Source organism: Prinia subflava, chromosome 14 (assembly GCF_021018805.1).
Source record: "Prinia subflava isolate CZ2003 ecotype Zambia chromosome 14, Cam_Psub_1.2, whole genome shotgun sequence".
Classification (NCBI taxonomy): domain Eukaryota; kingdom Metazoa; phylum Chordata; class Aves; order Passeriformes; family Cisticolidae; genus Prinia; species Prinia subflava.
This window is the reverse complement of record NC_086260.1, coordinates 18,598,710-18,617,091: the sequence shown is the minus strand read 5'-3', so window position 1 is coordinate 18,617,091 and position 18,382 is coordinate 18,598,710. Positions and strand designations below refer to the sequence as shown.

The 18,382-nt window shown below is 45.8% G+C and overlaps 3 protein-coding genes across 4 annotated transcripts in view; 1 reads left to right on the top strand and 2 right to left on the bottom strand.

The window, feature by feature from the left end:
* FANCD2 (FA complementation group D2) overlaps positions 1–818 on the bottom strand; it is a 35,591-nt gene extending 34,773 nt beyond the window's left edge. The window contains exon 1 of the mRNA XM_063411206.1: positions 688–818. The gene's annotated coding sequence lies outside the window, so the exon portion shown is untranslated. The remainder of the gene's footprint in view (positions 1–687) is intronic.
* Positions 819–841: 23 nt separating this feature from the next.
* On the top strand, positions 842–5,968 carry EMC3 (ER membrane protein complex subunit 3). Its single transcript, XM_063411216.1, has 8 exons — positions 842–1,091; positions 1,164–1,221; positions 1,989–2,082; positions 2,708–2,812; positions 3,468–3,549; positions 3,698–3,777; positions 4,361–4,443; positions 5,725–5,968. The coding sequence occupies exons 1-8, from the start codon at positions 937–939 to the stop codon at positions 5,851–5,853; spliced, it is 786 nt and encodes a 261-aa protein (XP_063267286.1). The 5' UTR covers positions 842–936; the 3' UTR covers positions 5,854–5,968.
* A 3,236-nt stretch (positions 5,969–9,204) lies between these two features.
* USP4 (ubiquitin specific peptidase 4) overlaps positions 9,205–18,382 on the bottom strand; it is a 32,716-nt gene continuing 23,538 nt past the window's right edge. For both annotated transcript variants that reach the window (XM_063411209.1, XM_063411207.1), the window contains 9 exons: positions 14,517–14,708; positions 13,902–13,990; positions 12,795–13,010; positions 12,649–12,719; positions 12,176–12,291; positions 11,533–11,682; positions 10,781–10,884; positions 9,665–9,753; positions 9,205–9,543 (listed from right to left, as the gene is read on the bottom strand). In XM_063411209.1, the coding sequence (XP_063267279.1) occupies positions 9,442–9,543; positions 9,665–9,753; positions 10,781–10,884; positions 11,533–11,682; positions 12,176–12,291; positions 12,649–12,719; positions 12,795–13,010; positions 13,902–13,990; positions 14,517–14,708 (1,129 nt within the window). In that variant the 3' untranslated portion in view covers positions 9,205–9,441. The remainder of the gene's footprint in view (positions 9,544–9,664; positions 9,754–10,780; positions 10,885–11,532; positions 11,683–12,175; positions 12,292–12,648; positions 12,720–12,794; positions 13,011–13,901; positions 13,991–14,516; positions 14,709–18,382) is intronic.

The window sequence follows — 18,382 nt, the reverse complement described above, 5'->3', positions numbered from 1 at the left end:
CAGCACAAACCTCCATCTAAGCCATCCTCTTTTGGTGGGGTGGCAATGATTAAAAAGATAAAAAACCAACTTGACTCACCTTTAAAACTTAAAGGTTATTTAAAGAAGATGTGTGCACATCTCAAACTAAATTTCAACTGCATGGCAGAGGCTAGTAAAATGAGTTACTTAAACTATCAGCATGGAAGTGGAACAGTTAAAAAACAAAAGTGTAATGAGCCATTCACAGCTGTTTCAGATGTATAAACATCTGAAATTCGGCTGCCAAGAAGATGGTGCCAAGAAGTGGAGCCCAGAGTCGGGATAAGGAGCAATGGCCAAAACTAAAGCACACGAAGTTCCACTTCGATACGAGCAAAATCTTCTTGAGGCTGTGGATGGCAGAGCACTGGAACAGGTGCCCAGAGGGGTCGTGGAGGCTCCCTCCGTGCAGACATTCCGCACCCACCCAGACCCGTTCCTGTGTCAGCTGCTCTGGGTGACCCTGCCAGGGCAGGGGGGCTGGACTGGGTGATCTCCACAGCTCCCTCCTAACCCTAACAATGCTGTGATTCTCTCCGGGGTGCGAGGTGCAGCCTGACAGCCCTGCCAGGCGTCGGGCTGGCGCCTCTCCGTCGCACCTCCTGCCAAAGGCTGGGCCGTGCCTGAGGCGGCCGTTTCACCTCTCCTCGGCTCTGCCCACCTCACCTGAGCCAAGCCGAGCTCTCCTCCCGTCCTCCTCCGTCCCCTCCGGGCAGGACAGGACGCGCCGCTGTCGCTCGCGCCGCTGTCCCCTCACGCCGCTCCCGCCACTCGCGCTCGAGTTTCCCGCCAGCGGCGCGCGCTGACGCCGTTCCGCCGGCGGCGGAAGGGCCGGGCCCGGAAGCGGAAGCGGAACGGGGCGTGCGGCGGCGGCCCGGTGTCGGCCGGAGCCGGGCCCGAGGCGGCACCGCCGCGATGAGCGAGCCCGAGCTGCTGCTGGACTCCAACATCCGGCTATGGGTGGTGCTGCCCATCGTCTTCATCACCTTCTTCGTGGGCATGATCCGGCACTACGTGTCCATCCTGCTCCAGAGCGACAAGCGCCTCACGCAGGAGCAGGTGTCCGACAGGTCAGGGCCCGCTCACCCCGCCCGCGCCCCGCGCCCCCGCCCGGCCCGCTAACGCCGCTGTCTCTCTTCCAGCCAAGTCCTGATCCGGAGCAGAGTCCTTCGGGAAAATGGAAAATACATTCCAAAGCAGGTAGGGAGCTGCGCGGTCGGGCTTTACGAGGAGGGAGGCCGGGAAAGGAGCACAAAGCGCGGGGCCGTGCCCGGGCAGTGCCGCGGGAGGGGCAGCGCCCACGAGGGCCTGCGGGCTCGGACGCTGCCGGGTCACCCCTGGGACGGGGCAGTGTCCAGGAGTGCCGATTCTTAGGAATCTCGGACACAGCACCGCTGTGTAGGTCTTTTCTTTGGCATTTATGTTAGCTGTCATTGCTCGGTGTTTTAACTGTAGCTGACATGAGATGTGCCTCCCAGCTGTGGTGTTCAACATCTGCCAGCAAGCACACAGGGATGTAATGCAGGCATTGGGTAACGGGGTGGTCATACAATGTCAGCTGAAACGTTTGCTAAACTAAAAATGCATCGCTCATGTTGGCTCTGTTGGTACCAAATGTGTATTTTGGGAAATCCAGAGGTCAGCTGGGCAAGTGAAAATGTTGCATGTATCAGTATTGGTGCTTCACCAGCACAAAGAATTTGCACGAAACACTACAAGCGCTTTAATTAACATGGGTTTCAGATAATTCTTATAATTTTATAATTACTTTAGGAATTTTAAAAGCCAGAGATCTGGCACTCTGGATGCAGAAAATGTGAGGAGCTTTAGAACACAGGCAGTGAGGCACCTATCCCAGGAAGGTGTGTAGTGAGAGAACTCACAAGATGTCTGAAGGTCTGAGCAAGAATTAATGCTTCTGTCCTTTTCTTTCTTATGGTGTTGGCATTGTCGTTTTCTGTTTGCAGTCTTTCCTGTCCCGGAAATATTTTTTTAATAACCCTGAGGATGGATTTTTTAAGAAAACAAAGAGAAAGGTAGTGCCTCCTTCACCAATGACAGGTATGTTAAGGTACCCTAACTGCAGCCAGGTAGACAAACCCATCAGTGTCTGCTGAGGGTGGAAGGTGAATCAGCTTTGCAGGGAGCACAGGCACTGTGAGGGAGGGGTTGGGAGTGAGATTCCTCTCTTGGATAACAAAAACATTAGATTGCTTCATGTTGCTTAACTTCAGCCTCGAGCTGCTTGCAGCATCCCACGAGACCTGACCTCCTTAGGGTAGCCAGGAGTGGAAGTCCTGCTCTCATCTCCTTTTGCCAGTGTTTTGCTCCAGCTCCTGCAGGGTCTTCTCTAAAGTGATTTAATTTAACTAATGTATACAGCAAAATAGGAGCTTGTTGTCCTTCTTCTACCCAGGTCAGCTCACAGAGGGGAGAGGCAAGTTCAGCGATCTGGGGCAAGGGCTGGGTCAGACACAGCACAGAACACAACACCTCTGTGGCAGCAGCCAGCACCACACTGGCTGCTCATCCCATTTTGCAAAGTATTGTCAGCAGTGGAAAACTATAGATACTGGGATAGGACTGTTATGTTATGCAGTTTCCTAATTAAATTATCTGACATGTAATGACTTGTTTCTCATTATTGTGATGCGCTGCTGATTCACATCCCATCTATGATTTGCAGATCCTACCATGCTGACAGATATGATGAAAGGGAATGTAACCAATGTTCTGCCTATGATCCTCATTGGTGGTTGGATCAACATGACATTTTCAGGATTTGTCACAAGTAAGTGTCTGGAATAGCGTGGGTTTGGCTGTGTTTCTGAAGATGGCCTTGAGGGTCTGAGCTGCAGCAGAGATTTGCTCCTCAACCTGAGTAGTCAGTTAGAAGCAGCATAAATTTGGCTTGAGGCACTGCTGCTCTTCACTCCATGAACTGCAGATTTGCTTATCTCATTGCAAAGGGGGGAAATTGTTTTCAAAGTATTGGCCATGGTCTCAAAGAAAATAGCTCATGTACTCAGGAACAATTGTAGTGACAAAAGGAGTATTTTATTAAAACTGCTTAAACTCCAGATTGATACAGTGGATTTTCCTCTGAACCTGTCCAAGGAGTTGGTTACTGTGTGGAGTGTACGTATCAAAAATACCCAAATTCATAGTGCTGGTGTTGTTTTTCTATACTGTTTATGTGATAACTGTTTCTTTAACAGGGTACATACCCTTTCACAGTCACTGAAGTAATACCTGTGAGGGTTTGTTAATCTGATAAAGTTTCAGAAAGTCGTTTTCATATTAAAATGAATACAGAACTGCAGCTTTTTGAAAAATCAGGGTTAACTTTTTATAGTGCACATTACACTCAGACTACATTAGATGTCATAAAAGAACTACCTGCTCACTTTGCCATGAAACTGTGCTTTGTTTTCTTTATCCTGCAGCAAAGGTCCCGTTTCCTCTGACGCTGCGTTTTAAGCCAATGCTGCAGCAGGGAATTGAGCTGCTCACTTTAGATGCGTCCTGGTAAGCCCCTGTCCTCAGCCAGCAAGGTCCAATTCCCACTTGGAAAACGCTGAATGTGTTAATAGCCCTTGGATGGTCGGTGTGTGCTGCTGGAATGAGGTCACAAGCCAGCTTTGAACTGACAACTGTGCTTGTTCTGATTTGTCAGGGTGAGCTCTGCTTCCTGGTACTTCTTGAATGTGTTTGGACTCAGAAGCATTTACACTCTCATCCTGGGCCAAGATAATGGTAAGGCACTTGTCATTTCTGGGAACTGGCTGTCCCTTCCATGGGATGTTGTCTGAGGGAAGCTGGGGAGAACACTTCTAAGTTCCCAGCCAAAAAGCTCCTTAACTCTTCCCTTGTTTCTGTGAGCTTACTAATGTCCATGGACTAGGTTTGACATCACCTGCAACAAGTATCCAAATTTCCTGTACCAGCCACAGACTCATAAACTCCCATGGTTGTTAGCCCAGGCTTTCTTTCCCATCAAATCACTTGGCAAAAGTTTTGTGCTCTTGTTTATTTCTAGCAAGTATTTATTTTAGGGAAAACTGCAAAGATTTCTTAATAGTAGATGTGGGGCAGGACAGATGGGCATTGGAAACGTAGAAAACTATTTCCCTCAATTTTTCTGCATATCTTCTGTAAATCTGGCTAAGATGGAGCAGGTGGCAGCAAGATGTCTTGTGAGGACTCCTGGCACAGCAGTATTGCATTCTGGCAGTTGCTGCAATGTTCTCATCTATAGATAAAAACCTTTCCAATGGCACCATGCTCCAGATAGTGCTGTTTAGTAACACAAAAACAACCTCTCGTTTCTCATTTGTAGCTGCAGATCAGTCCAGAGTGATGCAAGAACAAATGACAGGGGCAGCAATGGCCATGCCAGCAGATACTAACAAAGCATTTAAGGTACAGTATTCCCACCTGCATTCCTGTTTGTTTTAGCTTGCAGGCTCGTAGGCTGCATGTAACTCATCGTCTCCCTGTGTCAAGCAAGGGAATTGCTCTGGATTCCTGTTCCTAAAATTAGAGCTGACAGCTTATGAAGGCTGTGGGAGTTGCTCTGGGTCTGGCAGAGCCCAAAAAACCCTGAACTAAACCTGATAGCAGTCATTGCTGGTACAAAAGCTGAATTTACGTCCCATCGTCTGCTTTTACTGAGGAAGGGGTGTTTTTCACCTTGAGGTGTAGTTCAAATCAGAAGCTGGCTCTCCAAAAGTTGTGTTAATAATGCAGCTGAGCGTGAGTCCAGCAGGCAGCTTGTAGAACTTGGGTAAGAAAAGTAAGCCAGTCAGTGGAAAATCCATCAGGATTTTACTGTCCTGAAGTTCACCTAAAGCACTTTGCATAGGCACTTGCTTGTTAGACTGCCTGTGCCTTTCAGAGGCAGAGTTTAAGCCCAGGTTTATACATGAAGGACAGACCTGTGTACTGGTTTTGTGTACTGCAGAAGAGGTTTAGCCACACCTGCTGCCTGGGAAGCTGGGATGGTCTGCTCCTGCAGTTTGTTTTCAGTAACCTCCCTGGTAAAAAAATCCCACACCAGGCAGAGGCTGAGCCAGGGAAGAGGATGGCTGCAGTTGTCAGCGGTGCTGGAGCAGTGGCTGTTCTGTCACAGGCAGCACTGAGGTGCAATTCCAACCAGTACTGAATCCACTTCCACCCAGTACTGGCTCTCCACAGCATTTCTGCCAATTCAGCCTTGCAGAGACCAAAACCCACTACATGCTCCCACAGAAACAAAAGAGAAAACACTCACGTGCCAGGAGAAGTGTTCTGGCCAAGGAATACAAATCTCTTGCTGGGCATCATGTGACATGTTTTTGCAGGTTTTGTGCACAAGTCTGTAATCAGGTGCAGAATTTTTGACCTTTTACCTGTTGTCATCAAGTAACTCTGAATTAAAGAATTAACTCACTACAAAGCACTTGACCCACCATAACAGACATGGATGTAACAGAAGCAATGGGCTGTTCCAGGTTAGAGGGTTGGCAGAAAGTAGATAACAATTTTTGTAATTTCTGTGATGAAATTTGTGTTGACCAGCTAATAAACTACTGATGTCAGAGAGTTGACAGGATTGCCAGGTTTTTCATAGAAATCGGTGTTTGTTGCAGTTTTTAAAGCAGTTCTTGTCTAACTAATCCTGTGTTGCTTTTTCTTCTCTGCTTCTGTTCACTGCCACTGCAGACAGAATGGGAAGCCTTAGAATTGACAGATCATCAGTGGGCCTTAGAGGATGTAGAAGAAGAGCTCATGGCTAAAGACCTCCATTTTGAAGGCATGTTCAAGGAAGAACTTCAGACCTCCATCTTCTGAATTTGAGAATATGCTTTTGTCTCTTCTTGTAAAAGTTATTTGAAAAGAAGTTATCTAAAATTATATAATGTATTTTAGCAAGGCTGAGAATAAAAGAAAAATATCATGTTCAGAATTGCAGTGCCCTCACTTTGATTTGAGCCCAAAGACACACATACATACTATTTCCCCATTAATTTAATCCCTCCCAAGTCCATTTGTTAGCACCTGAGTGCCCACAGCTCCTCCTGCCTGCGAGCAGGGTGTTGCCAAAGAGTGCCTGGCTGTTATTTACTGGACCAGACAAATAATAAATAATACATGGGATAATAAATGCTTTAAGCTGCCCACCATGCACTGTAGAGAACAGGGAGCAACTGTTCCTGGCTTATTCCTCTGTAGAAACTCCTCAGACCTGTTCCCCAGGAAGCACAGCCCCAACCTGGTGAAATGCCTAGTAAAAAGAAGCTCTTTCATACTCTGGCTGTTATTTTTCCCATCCCTTCTTTATTCTGAGCACCTTTTTTCTCAGGGTGAAACTGTAAATCCTTTTCAAAGCAGGAGCTGAGCCAGGACTGTGACACTGACCTTCTGTTCTCACCAAATCATCTTCCCACTGAACAGGGAAGCTGCCCCTTTGCTTGCCCTTCTTCCCACGATGGGTTTCACACCAGGTTTTAGAGGTCAGCCCTTCGCAGCAGAGCTCAGCAGCTGCTGTTCCACATTAAGGCTCATTAACCCTTAGGAGCTCCAGCTGAAATTAAGCTCCTTGTGCTCTTACACTGTAATGTTGGCATAAAGATTTCAAACCTTCTCACAAGGGTTTCACAGCCCACTTGGACCTGCAGGACTGGGACAATCCCACACACAAGCCCATTGCACTTCCTCAGTTTTGTCCAGCCTGCTTCCACAAGTGTGTTCAGGTTGCCTTGAGGAGGAAATTACAGACTGCAGGACAACTACCTCAGTGGTACAGTCACAGGCAGCCCTGATACCCCTGGAGAAAATGGACAGAAGGAAGACCAGGACCTGTCAGGGATCTGCAGAGGAAGAGGAAGGATGAAACTATAGCTGAGGCTGCCCAGTGCCACAAAAAAGCAAGGACAGCTTTGCTAAAGTACCAGGTACCAGCAACTCAGCACTGCAAGGAGAAAAGGCAACCCTGGAGCAAAGTGAACCCTCTGCAGTGCAGTGCTGTGCCCTCAACAGCTGATTTTCTCCCAGATTCCCACTGGCTCTGCAGGACTTGTCCTCCCCCAGCCCAAATTACTCTTAGAGCACCAAGCATCCCCACAACCAGCAGTCTTAATCCACATAATGAAAGCTGAAAATACAACAGAACCCAGTTTCAGTGCAAACCACTCTTTAATTTTCCTCTTTGTACAACAGAGCCAGCCACTTACAAAGTGCTAGTCTAAAAAACAGTCTGGTATTACAGCACACACACAGCAGCCAAAGCCCAGCAGCTCAGAGGCAGAGAAAGCAGAGCTGGGCCACTTGTTCTGCAGTACAACAGAGTCTGTTCAGCATCTGAGATTGAGCCCCACGGATGCATTTCTCAGTGTCAGCACAGGTAGGGAGGCGAGGAGGAGAACAAAGGCTATTTCAGATTGATTTCTCTTTTTAGAAGATTTTGCTGTCCTCCCTTTCCTCTATTCCCCATTTTGGAATGCCCACATGACTTACTTTCAGGGTAAAACAAACAAAAAATGCTGATTAGAGTAATTTCAGTGCAGTGCTACAGCTTAAAAATTGCTTTTTGCATGCTCCCCTCAGTAATAAGGAAAAATCATACAATATTAGAAGCTGCAAAAATAAAACAGCAGAAGCAACCAAGCAATTGTGATCTCAAAATTCAAATTTTAATGCTTTAAAAGCAAAATTCCACAAAGGAGAATCACATCAGTAGCATGCTGGCTAGAGACAATGCCCCCTCCTCCTCACCATCACTCTCCAGAGCCCTGGCAAAGGGCTGCCTGGCGCTGCCCTCCCAGGGTGCAGGGACAGGCACACTGCAGTTTCCTACCAGGCCTGTTTCCTGGAGCTGCAGAAAGGTGGGGCTGAGCGGGCAGGTTTGGAGTTAAATGGATGAGCACTGCTGACCACCACAAGAGAAGGTGATGGCCAGCACTGAAGCCACAGCAGCTGCAAGCACATATTCCAGGGGGAGCAAAAAGCACACTGATAGCCAGTCTCAGCCTTTCATTCTGCAAACACACTTGAATACAAGAAAGAAAAACCCTCCTGTTTGCTTCGCTACCTTGATCTAGATCTTTCCCTAAAAAATACAGGCTAAGGTTCTGGAATTTTTTCCCATTTTTCACATGGAAGACCAGCTCTCCACTGAGACTCACAGGAGTCTCTTTTCAAGAAAGCTGGACTTGAGTCCTAAAAAGCAACACACTGTAAAGGAGGACAGAGGGAAGAGCATTTGCCAATTGTGACAAAAGGATGGAGCAGAACCATTGAACAGCAGAGGCAAAGAGGACCTGGGACAGGACTATTACACCTGCAGCCCCACAGAGTGTGATCAGGTGAGGATATAAAAAGCAGCACTCAAGGGTGGAGGAGGGCTGAAAGAGCAGTCCAAAAAAACCAAAGTTGCAAGAGAAAAGGCTAAAAACTCACACGATCCATTGCATTGGGCTGTCACCTGTACAGGTGACAGCCCTGGGGACACCGTGCTGAGCTTGACTGGACACATAAATGAGCAAAACAGGATAAAAATGCTGTCACTGCACAAACCATAGGAGAAATGCTGGCAGCAGAAAAGTGCTTACAGAGCAGCCTGAATATGAGGGGTGTAGGAGATGGAAAAGACAAGAAATCATCAATGCTATGGGTAGTATTTTCTCTGCAGAAGAACAGGAGCTAGAGCAGCTGTATCCTGCATCTCCATGGGGATCAGCCTGCACATATGCCACACCACAGGCAGGTATGATTCACTTCTGGCCAAGATTTCTGCATCACTGGATTCAGTGTTCACATGAAAAACAGTGAGTCAAAACTTCCCAGGAGAGCTCAAATGCATCAGTGAAAGGATGCAAGCAAGAGAAACATTTGCTGCTTTGCCAGGAGACCTAGGTACAATGGCAGAGACTGCAACAGACCAGATGTACAAAGATTTGAACTGAGCTCCAGAAAGGGTGCAGGCGAACCCTGACACAGGCAGGGCCCAACAGCTACATCAGAGAGTTGGCAGGAAGCCCCAGTGCCGATTCACAGAATCGTACCCACCATTCTCCTCCAGGGGCCCCTGCAAGGCTCAGCTGTGCCTGGCCTCCAGCTCAGGCTGTCCTCTCCCAACCCCAGCTACAACCCTCAGCCCAAGAACCACAGCCCCAACCCTTGCCTCTAGCCACACAGCTCAGCCAGATTTTAAAAAGAACTTTATTGAAGCTCCAATATATATTATTTTTGGCCTCTAAATACCCAAGTGTCAGCACCTATTCCTGGCTTTTCAATGCTATTCTGCAACCCCCAGCACTCAATCTTTCAGTGCTTGATTTTCTGCTTGACCCCTACAGAAGGAAGAAAATTTTCAGGCGCCTCAGGCATTGCTTTAAAAGAGAAACCACTGCCATGGTGGCTGAGTGCTGGAGGTGGTGCTTAGTTGGTGTCCATGCCGTCACACTCTTCCTGGGGAGCAGAGGGGGCAGAATGTTCCTCGCTGTTTCGGCGCTGATAGAACAGCACATACGCGGCTTTTGTCTACCGAACAGAAAGAAAACCCATCTGAAGCCATCCACACAGCTTGGTTACAATGTCACACCCAAAGCAGGGGACCACACTCTCTGCACAGACCTGGAAAAACCTCAAGCCAAATACTCACCACTATTTGGTCTTCTGAAGCCACCGAGACACTGCTGTCATCAAAGTAGTACCACTTGTTGTTCACCTTGTTCTTTGCGTAGGCAGTGTCTGCCAGGGGGAGAAAATGCAGCTCAGCATTCCAGGGAAGGCCAGCAGGAAACACACACCTGGGACACTGTGACTCCAACCACAAGTGCATGGGAGGCCAGGAGCCAGCTTTGGCATTGCCTGCCCAAAGCCTAGTTAACCAACATGAACATCTTCTACAACATGCCAGCTGGCCCAGCTAGTCTAGGACCAGGTTCCACATATCAGGCTTATCCCTGACAGCTGAGATACAGGGAGAAGAAACTCAGGGAAAAACAATAGCAGGCTTTGTTCACTGCCCTTGAGTCAGAGCTTTCCCAAACACACAACAGTTTAACACTCTGCATTTTCACTTGAAAGAAAAGTTTTCTGCTGCTAATGATCTGATCTGGTTCTTGCAAGAATCCACATTCAAGAATTAAGTTTGAAGTCCCTCAAAGTCTCTTCCAGCCAAGACTTCTGTGACTGTGATCTCCAACCTCAGAACATGTGCCCCTTCAGCTACAGCAGTCCATCCTCCTCTCATGGTAAACAGCTTCTGGGTGGTTTTACAAGTGTCACCTACGGCATGGATCAGCATGGACACCTGATACAGGTAACACCTACAGACAATTTTCATCTATGCTGCAGCAAAACCAGTGACAGAAAACACAGACTCATCATGTGCCAGACTTGTATATAAGTGGGTTTTTCTTCTGCTGAAATGACATTTTTCTATATCAGTCCTTATCAGTGCAAAGGTGGAGACATTCTACTGTCAGCCAGTGTCACAATTTCAGGTTCAGCACTGAATTTTGACACCACTCACAAACTGGGGAACACCATCACACAAACTAACCAGGTTAGTCAGACCTCAGGCCCAAGTGCTGCTACCTATCTGCCCTCCATATCCTAACATGATCCCGACATGATCCTCACCTGCACACAGAACACAGGTAAGTTTTAGACACCCTAGGTGAGGGCTATTGCAGGTCTCAGTGCAGAGCCCTCCTGTGCCCCCTGTGCCCACATTTCCTTGCACACAAAGGACACAGCAGCAGTTACTCACAGTGACCCACTCCCATGGCTCCATAGTGATTGGAAACTGCAATGAGGTCATACACGTATGAGCCTGCTCTTGGGTCACAGACAAACTCGGACATGTTCAAACCCCTGGAAAGAAACACAAAAGTATCAGTACACCAACAACTATCACTTTTTAGGAACTGAAGCATGGCACCACTGCTGCTCAGGGGCCAGGTGTTGCTAGTGTGAAGACCAGACTCGTTACCCCTCCCACACAAGGCAGGTCCTGACAAAAACACCATGCACTGCCAGAAGGTTTAGAGGAAAGTGTTGAATAAAACACAGTTTGGAGTGTCCCTGTGAAGGCAATGAAGAGTGAGATAGGAATAGTAAGGGATATGCTTCATCCCACAGCAGGATGCTAGCAAGCAGAAGCAGAGGGACAAGGCAGGCTTTTGTCTTGTAATTGAGCAATACTCAGTACTGCAAGTGCAGCACTGCCCAAAACATTTGCTAAAATTGCTATAGCAGTTCTCTTGGTTGAATCACATGGGCTTAACTGAATTTCAGAAGAAACAGTACCTGCTAGTAACCAATGCTCTTTGAAATGCATAAAGCTGAGTAGTATTAACAAAAAACATGCCTCCCAAAAACTAACCCTCTCAACTCATGCCTGCTGTCCAGCCATTCAATCCCAGAAAACACCTGCTCCAGTTAGAGCCTTCACAACAAGCCCACCCAACAGAAACATCAGATGGACATCTTCCTTGACCAAGTCCTTCAAGCTCTTCCTACCTGATGGGGAATTCCACAACAGTGTCAAGTTTATCCCTCCAGTATCTGCTGTACGAGAAGCGTTTTAAATGTACCACCAAAATCCTGGGCAAAGACCACAAGTCAAACTTCTTTGTGGCCTGTTGATGTTTCTTACAGTTAGGGCAGTACCTAAGGAAGGAGTAACAAGCAAGTAAATTAATGACTGCATCCAAAGAAAAGTTTCTGGCCTTCCATTACAGATGCCTCACTAGCACAAGCACAGTCCTTGCCTTACAGAAGGCACACTGCCTGTGGAATATGCAATGCAGGTGAACACACTGCCTCAGAATTCCAAACTCCAACTTGCTTCCACTTTATAATCCTATGGCAAGTATGTTAAATGCATTGTACAAAAAAATTAATATTTAAAAATAGCCTGGTGGTTGGAAGCCACATTCCCACTGACACTTTTTTTCTTAAATATAGGCAGGAAACAAATACTTTTAATAATCCATGTTCACAGCCAATTGAGTCAATGACTTAACACAGATCTGCCAGACTTCTCAAAGATGAAGACAAAAAAACAGACCTGGGAAATTATAAGAATCCCATGAAAAATCATGTGAGCTCAAACAGTTATGGTATTTTATGGTAAATATGGCAGGCAGGCAGAGGTTCTTACCAGGGGTCATGTTCACCAAGTGTTTCCATAGTAGTGAAGAGCTCTATGCAGTCTCTGAGGGCTACTACAGCCTTCTTCTTCTGTGGCTGTGACATGCTTGCATGTTTTTCAAATGCCTAGTGAAAGAGACGGGTGTTTAATTCAATTTCATGTACTCTGTAACCCCTAACATTAAGAAATTACATGCTCAGTTTCCCCACACTGCCTATTTCTGCACCTCCTTCCCCACCCAGACAATCATCTCCAGCTTCCAGCCACTCCTTTTGTATGCTAAATAGTCCATAGGAGAAAACATATGTCCTCACTTGGATTTAGATCTTTTATCAAGATGGTAAAAACTGTCTTATTCTGTTACAAAAAACCAGCTTATTCTGTTACAAAAGATGACCCAGCAGAACACTCTTTACTGGTATCTTTTAAATTCCATGCAAATTTACACATTTAGGTTATTTATGAAAAGAGCATACTACAACCTGTGCCTCCTGTTCATCATAAAGTAACTTCCGTGTCTCAGAATCCCAATCAACAGCAACTGCAGAAAAAGCTACAAGAAAGAAGAAATATTTATTGCACAGGTCTAAAAAGCAAGAAAACTAAAAAACAGTATGAAAATAATTACCATTCAGTTTTAAGATTTTTCCTTCAACAATGGAGTTTATTTCTGAGGTCCCAGAGGAATTCACAAGGCTAAAAGTGAAATACTGTTTCTTGCAAGGCTGCAGGTCTCTTGCTGACTCCACTTGCATACAACCCTCAGAGTGGCAGGGATCAGCTTCTGTCAGCTTTTCCTTGCCTTCCTCTCCGCCATCCTGATGCTCCATCTCTTCAATGTCGCCTGGAAAAAATTTTCAAACAAGGACAATATTACAGGGCTTCAATGAAAGTTTGGCTGACACCTCCCGTGGACAGCTGTTTGCATCAGCCTGTACAACACACACCAGTTACATGGAAAGCAGTGAAAAGGCACACAGAAAAAGAAATCTGCTTGCTAACCCCCCCATCTGAAGCAGTGTTTTCTCCTTTAGCAGATGCCAGTTTAGGAGAGTGCTCAGTTTGCAGGTTAACAATGAGTCCTGACAGAACACCCTAAGAAGCATCCCCAAGAGAGAATCAGCAAGGCTGCAGCTGGGTGTCTTCACAGACAGGAATATGTAAGTCACCAGGAAAGTTATTTTCATTCTTCAGGGAAAATGGGCAGGTTTTTCCCCCTTTAACTTCTTGCAGCTGTTACCCTCAGGGCTACACTAGTGAATCATTTCAAACAGGGAAGGGAAACACTCATATGCCATCAGCATTAAAAGCTTCCTAGTGAGCATGTGGCCTAGGAATGAGACTGTTGATTCCATGTCCTCCAACAGACAAATTTCTCCACCATCTTTGTGACCCATCAGGCCAGTTTCCACCACCAAGGGGCATATCAGGAAGGGTTGCCTCTGGAGAGAGGCACCTGGACACGTCATTTAAGCAAGGACTTCCCTCACAATGGTCAGGATGAATGCATATCCACACCTTGTTGTCCAGCTGCTGTATGTCTGATCTCCCTAGGAAGGAAATAGTCTACAAGATTTTCCCTGTGCCAAGCAGATGTCCAGCACAACGGTGTGGTTTAATCACGGTGGAAAAACAACCTGCTAGAGCTTAAGCCAAATACATACAGCACAAAACAAATGCTGTTAGAAAGCCTAAAGTGCTGAAAAGCTTCCAGTAGACTTGGAAAGGGCTTTACCTTCAACCACACCATTGGAGCCATTGCAGGTTCCTCTGTCTGGGCAGGGTGGGGAGTATTCTTCTGCCAGAGGGAGCTTCACACAGCGGCTGAAGAGAAGGGATACATTTATCACACAACCATACTGTGGCTGTGCACTAGAACAGCAGCACTCCCCTCTATCATCAGCTCTTGCTGCCCAATCCCCTCCAGTAAACCAGAACCCATTCTTACAGCACCATTTACATTTACATGACAGCACCAAGAGCCCTCAGAATTAGTTAAACAACAATTCCCTAAATCTCTGCTCACACTGCTTGTTCCATGTTTTACTGGCTGTATACTGAAAAGGCAAAAGTAAACTATGGTGGCCACATCTGTGAGCCCTGAAAACATGCTCTGAGTTCTGCTCCTGACTCCTTTTGCAAGGCTGAGCCAGCAATATCTGTCACAAAGCCCAAAAAACCAGGATCTTGCAATGTCCCTGGGGCCTCCAGACACTAATGCAATGCAAATCCTGGTTTATACAACCCACACAAATCAAGGAAAATTCTCCCCTTTAACAAGGATTCTGTAATCCTATTACAATGTAACTGAGTAAGCTATACAGGGATCAAAGGTGCAGCCATGACTTACCTGATCTGCTCCAAAACCACATTGTACAGGTGATCCACAGTGAGCTTGTGTTTGGGCACAGATATTAACAGTGGCTGCCCAAAGAGCACGGTCCCTGAAGTATTGCTGGATTGCCTCATTATCTTTTCCCGAAAGTAAATGGAGATAGTAACATTCTCTGAGCCATCCTCACCTGGCTTGCAAACTTCATACCTGTTTGAAAGATAGGTATTTCCATGGGTTATTTCCACTGCCAAGAAACACAGCAGGCAGGACCAATATGAACTCAATTCACCAAGTCTCTCCAACAGCACAAGAGGGTTGTGCTGTCCTCATGCTACAGAGTAGCTTCCTGAACACTCCCTATGGCTCGCAGTGGCACAGGACACACACCTGCAAACAACTCAGCTGCCACCTACCCTCTGTCTTTATTCCTAATTCAAGCCCCTGTTACCAATCACCTCCCAACATGCTACCCTGACAACTCCACAGCGTTTCAACCAGTGAAAAATATAAAATGTACTTTGAAATCCCTCTGACAGTGTTTCTTCCCTTGGAGAAAAAAATCTTGATGCCTTGGGTCTTGCATTCTCCCAGCCTCTCAATCAGTTTTATGGCCTGAGCTCACATCACTGAGCAGCTAATGTTTCATAAAACCAAGAGTCTGGAAACATCTGCTTCACAGAAAAATCCAAGGACAGTAAACAAACAAGAAAAATTCTGGAAGACAACAAACAGCCTGGGAGAACAGTGAGGAGACTGTGACGCAGTTTGTGCCCTGGGTGAAACAGCAAATGAGGTATTTGCAGCTGTCAGAGGAGAGGCAAAAGTAACCACGTGGTCCAACACTATCACACTGTTTGCTTCAGGCCTATTCATTACAAAAGATTCATTTTCAGGATTGCCAAGTCACACTGCTCTTTAATTTGGTGCGTCACCTGTCCCAGATTTATCTTAAAACTGAAAAAGAAAGAAAGACTTCATGAAAGATGTCATGAACTTAATTATGTCACTTCACATAATGACCAAGACCACAATCATATATCTGAATGCCTCAAACTCCAAACAATTCTCTTACATTAGACAAGCCACTTCTTTTAAGAGCTGAGAAACATTTTTTATTCTTGTGTTCAGAGCAGGGAGGAGAACAAATTTCAGAGCTGTAATTCTGCTTCATCCTACTTACAACAAAAAAAAGATCCCAGCTTAGGACTTGGACTGGGTCAGTAGAGTACATGAAGGAAAAAACATCCTTCCAGTTAGTCCCAGCCCACCAAGAACACAAGAGCTCAGAGTCAGCATAAGAGAGTCCAATGCCAGCAGCTGTTGAGGTTTTCTAGGCTGTCAATGCTATTCAGCTGGACACCAGCATTGCATAAAGTCCACACCTCCTAAAATTTACTGAAAAACAGCACCACAAAGAGGTGAATTATTTCACTTGGTACTGTTTAAACCACAAAAGGCCATACACAGTCCCAGAACATAATCTGTGATTAACACCAGCTCCTGTGAGACCCTTAGCCTGGACTCCTGTAACACAGCGTAGTGCATGACAGTCCTGTGACTCCTCTCACACCACTTACACAGTGCTCTGCAAGCAGCAATTAATGAAGCCCCATTTACACTCCACCCTCACGCACCTGAATGAAGCCCAGCCCATGAGAAGGAACAGACAGGACAGAAATAAAAGACCATTCCCACAGGTAAGGGTCATCCATTACAAACAGCCATGCAGCACCCCATAATACTCTGAAGAGAGCATCTCACATACTTCTCACCACAGCATAACAGATCTGGTTACTCAAGTGCCCCTCTACCTACTCCACCTCAGAATATCTTTTACATGCTAGTACTAAAAGCAAACATATTAGAATCAAGGGCTGTCATTTTTATGATCTCATGAGCAACAGCTATCCCTTGAAAAAAAGAACCAAAACCAAAGTACTTTACGTACAGTGTAAGGAAGGCTGTAGAGCTGATACTGGGAATTGCTGGACAATACCCCATAATTCTGTATCTTACAACTTCATTGAAATAATAGAACATGACAGTATGCTATTCCAGATGACACAACATGGTTTTAAAAGTCAGAAACATTAGCTCAGCTGCTACCACACTGCTACATACTGGCTAATTGCCATCATAATTCATGACAACTCAGAGAAGTGTCTGAAAACTGCTAAATAATAGGGTAGGACTTGACCAGCCTTTATCAGCATTATGAAGGTTCAGGTCTGTGATTTCAATTCAGAAAGAAGGCAGTGAGCAATGAGGTAACTTTTGTTCCATTGCACAATGAAAGTAAGCAAGTGCACAGAAGAAGGGAAAGCTATGAAGGACCAGAGCTACATGAAAAGTCACTGAAAGCAAAATTACTCTGAGCTAAACACCAGGCTAATACATAGGTTGTATGTTATTGAAGCCTTCCCTCACAGGTGCTGGGATCTATGATATTAACTCCAGCTGCAAAACACTATGTGGGTCACAAGTCAATCTACAGCAACAACCAAGAAGTCTATTTTGAAAGAGAATGGAGAAGGGCAGGAAAAAATGCCACTGCAGAAGCTGCCAAACAGATCTGCCTGAAGGGGGTTACTACTGCACACCAACCCAGAGATGCTGCTGAGAAACCACAACAGTGTCAAAAGTAGACAGTAAGAATAAACACAGGATTAGAAAAATACTGGGAGAAACTGCTACACATATTTCAATCTCTTCTAGGAAGTAGAGGTATTCTAATCTGTTTACTTTCTTTCATAATACCAGAACACACACGAAGAAGTAAACCAAGAGACTGGAAACTGAAAATACAACTTTCTTATACAGTGGACAGTTTGCCCCATATAACCTGGTCAAAGGATTTTACCAGTCTTGAGAGGAATATGATTAAAAAGGATGAGGGACTTCACACAGGAGGTTTATACAAGGCTAAAATAAACGCAAGTTCATTTTGGAAAGGACACAACCCTCTTTCCAACAAGAAAACACCACTTTTAGCAAGTGTGAACAAACTTCACAGATCAGTCTGCTACAAGATCCCATACATCTCAAGTGTTTCGTATGAAACTACTGGACCTGCTGGTCTGCTGACCTCATTAACTCATCAGTTCAATAATTGCTGTAGCCTCAGTCACATCAACCAACCTGACATCTTTGCAGCCAGTGATGTTTTTTCAAGACCATGAACTCATCTAAATGTAATACACAGCATGTTGTAAAAGAAGGTGGAAAACATGGCACCTATGGCAAACTGAATAGCTCCTATTCAAATATGCACACTTTTATAGGTTAAAGGTGACCTGCAAATCAATTTGTGAAACTTTTATCAACATAAACAATATATGTTATGTAATATGCCCCATTAGCCAGGCTAAGAGAACAGGGGTATCTAGTTCATCTATCACAACATTTTTCTTCTTAGTTCCTGAGAACTAAGAAGAAATACTAAGAGCAACACCCTTGAGATGGGCTGTGGAGTTTGTTTTTATGTGGTACTTACCTGAGCCCTTGTAGGCCGGCTCCAAGCTCCAGCAGGATCCCTGGTGATGGCACAGCACCAGCATGGTGCATGTGTGGGGGTTACATTGGAGCGGGAGCCGGAGGTCCTAGTGGGGCTGGGCTTCCCAGAACCTGAGGAAAAGAAATAGCAAGTGTTTGGGTTGTGTGTGAAGGCTGTGCTCTGTTTAGCCTGGGCAATGAGAGCATTCAGCACAAACACTGAACTGCTATCATCAAATTGATTTGCAGACCACCTTTAGAGGAGTGATTTCTGATCATTTGCCACGGACCTCCGTGTCCTTCCACAGAACAACATGCTTGGAGAGAACCATTTCCAATACAGTGAGAACTGGGATACTCCCACCCTTCTCTGGCTGCACTGCCCCTGC

What these genes read in the sequence shown, in the direction of transcription:
- EMC3 (XM_063411216.1), top strand. Translation starts at nt 937, where the DNA reads ATGAGCGAGCCCGAGCTGCTGCTGGACTCCAACATCCGGCTATGGGTG. An exon ending in CAGGAGCAGGTGTCCGACAG is followed by an intron (nt 1,092 to 1,163) that starts GTCAGGGCCCGC and finishes TCTCTCTTCCAG; the next exon opens with CCAAGTCCTGATCCGGAGCA. An exon ending in GCCTCCTTCACCAATGACAG is followed by an intron (nt 2,083 to 2,707) that starts GTATGTTAAGGT and finishes TATGATTTGCAG; the next exon opens with ATCCTACCATGCTGACAGAT.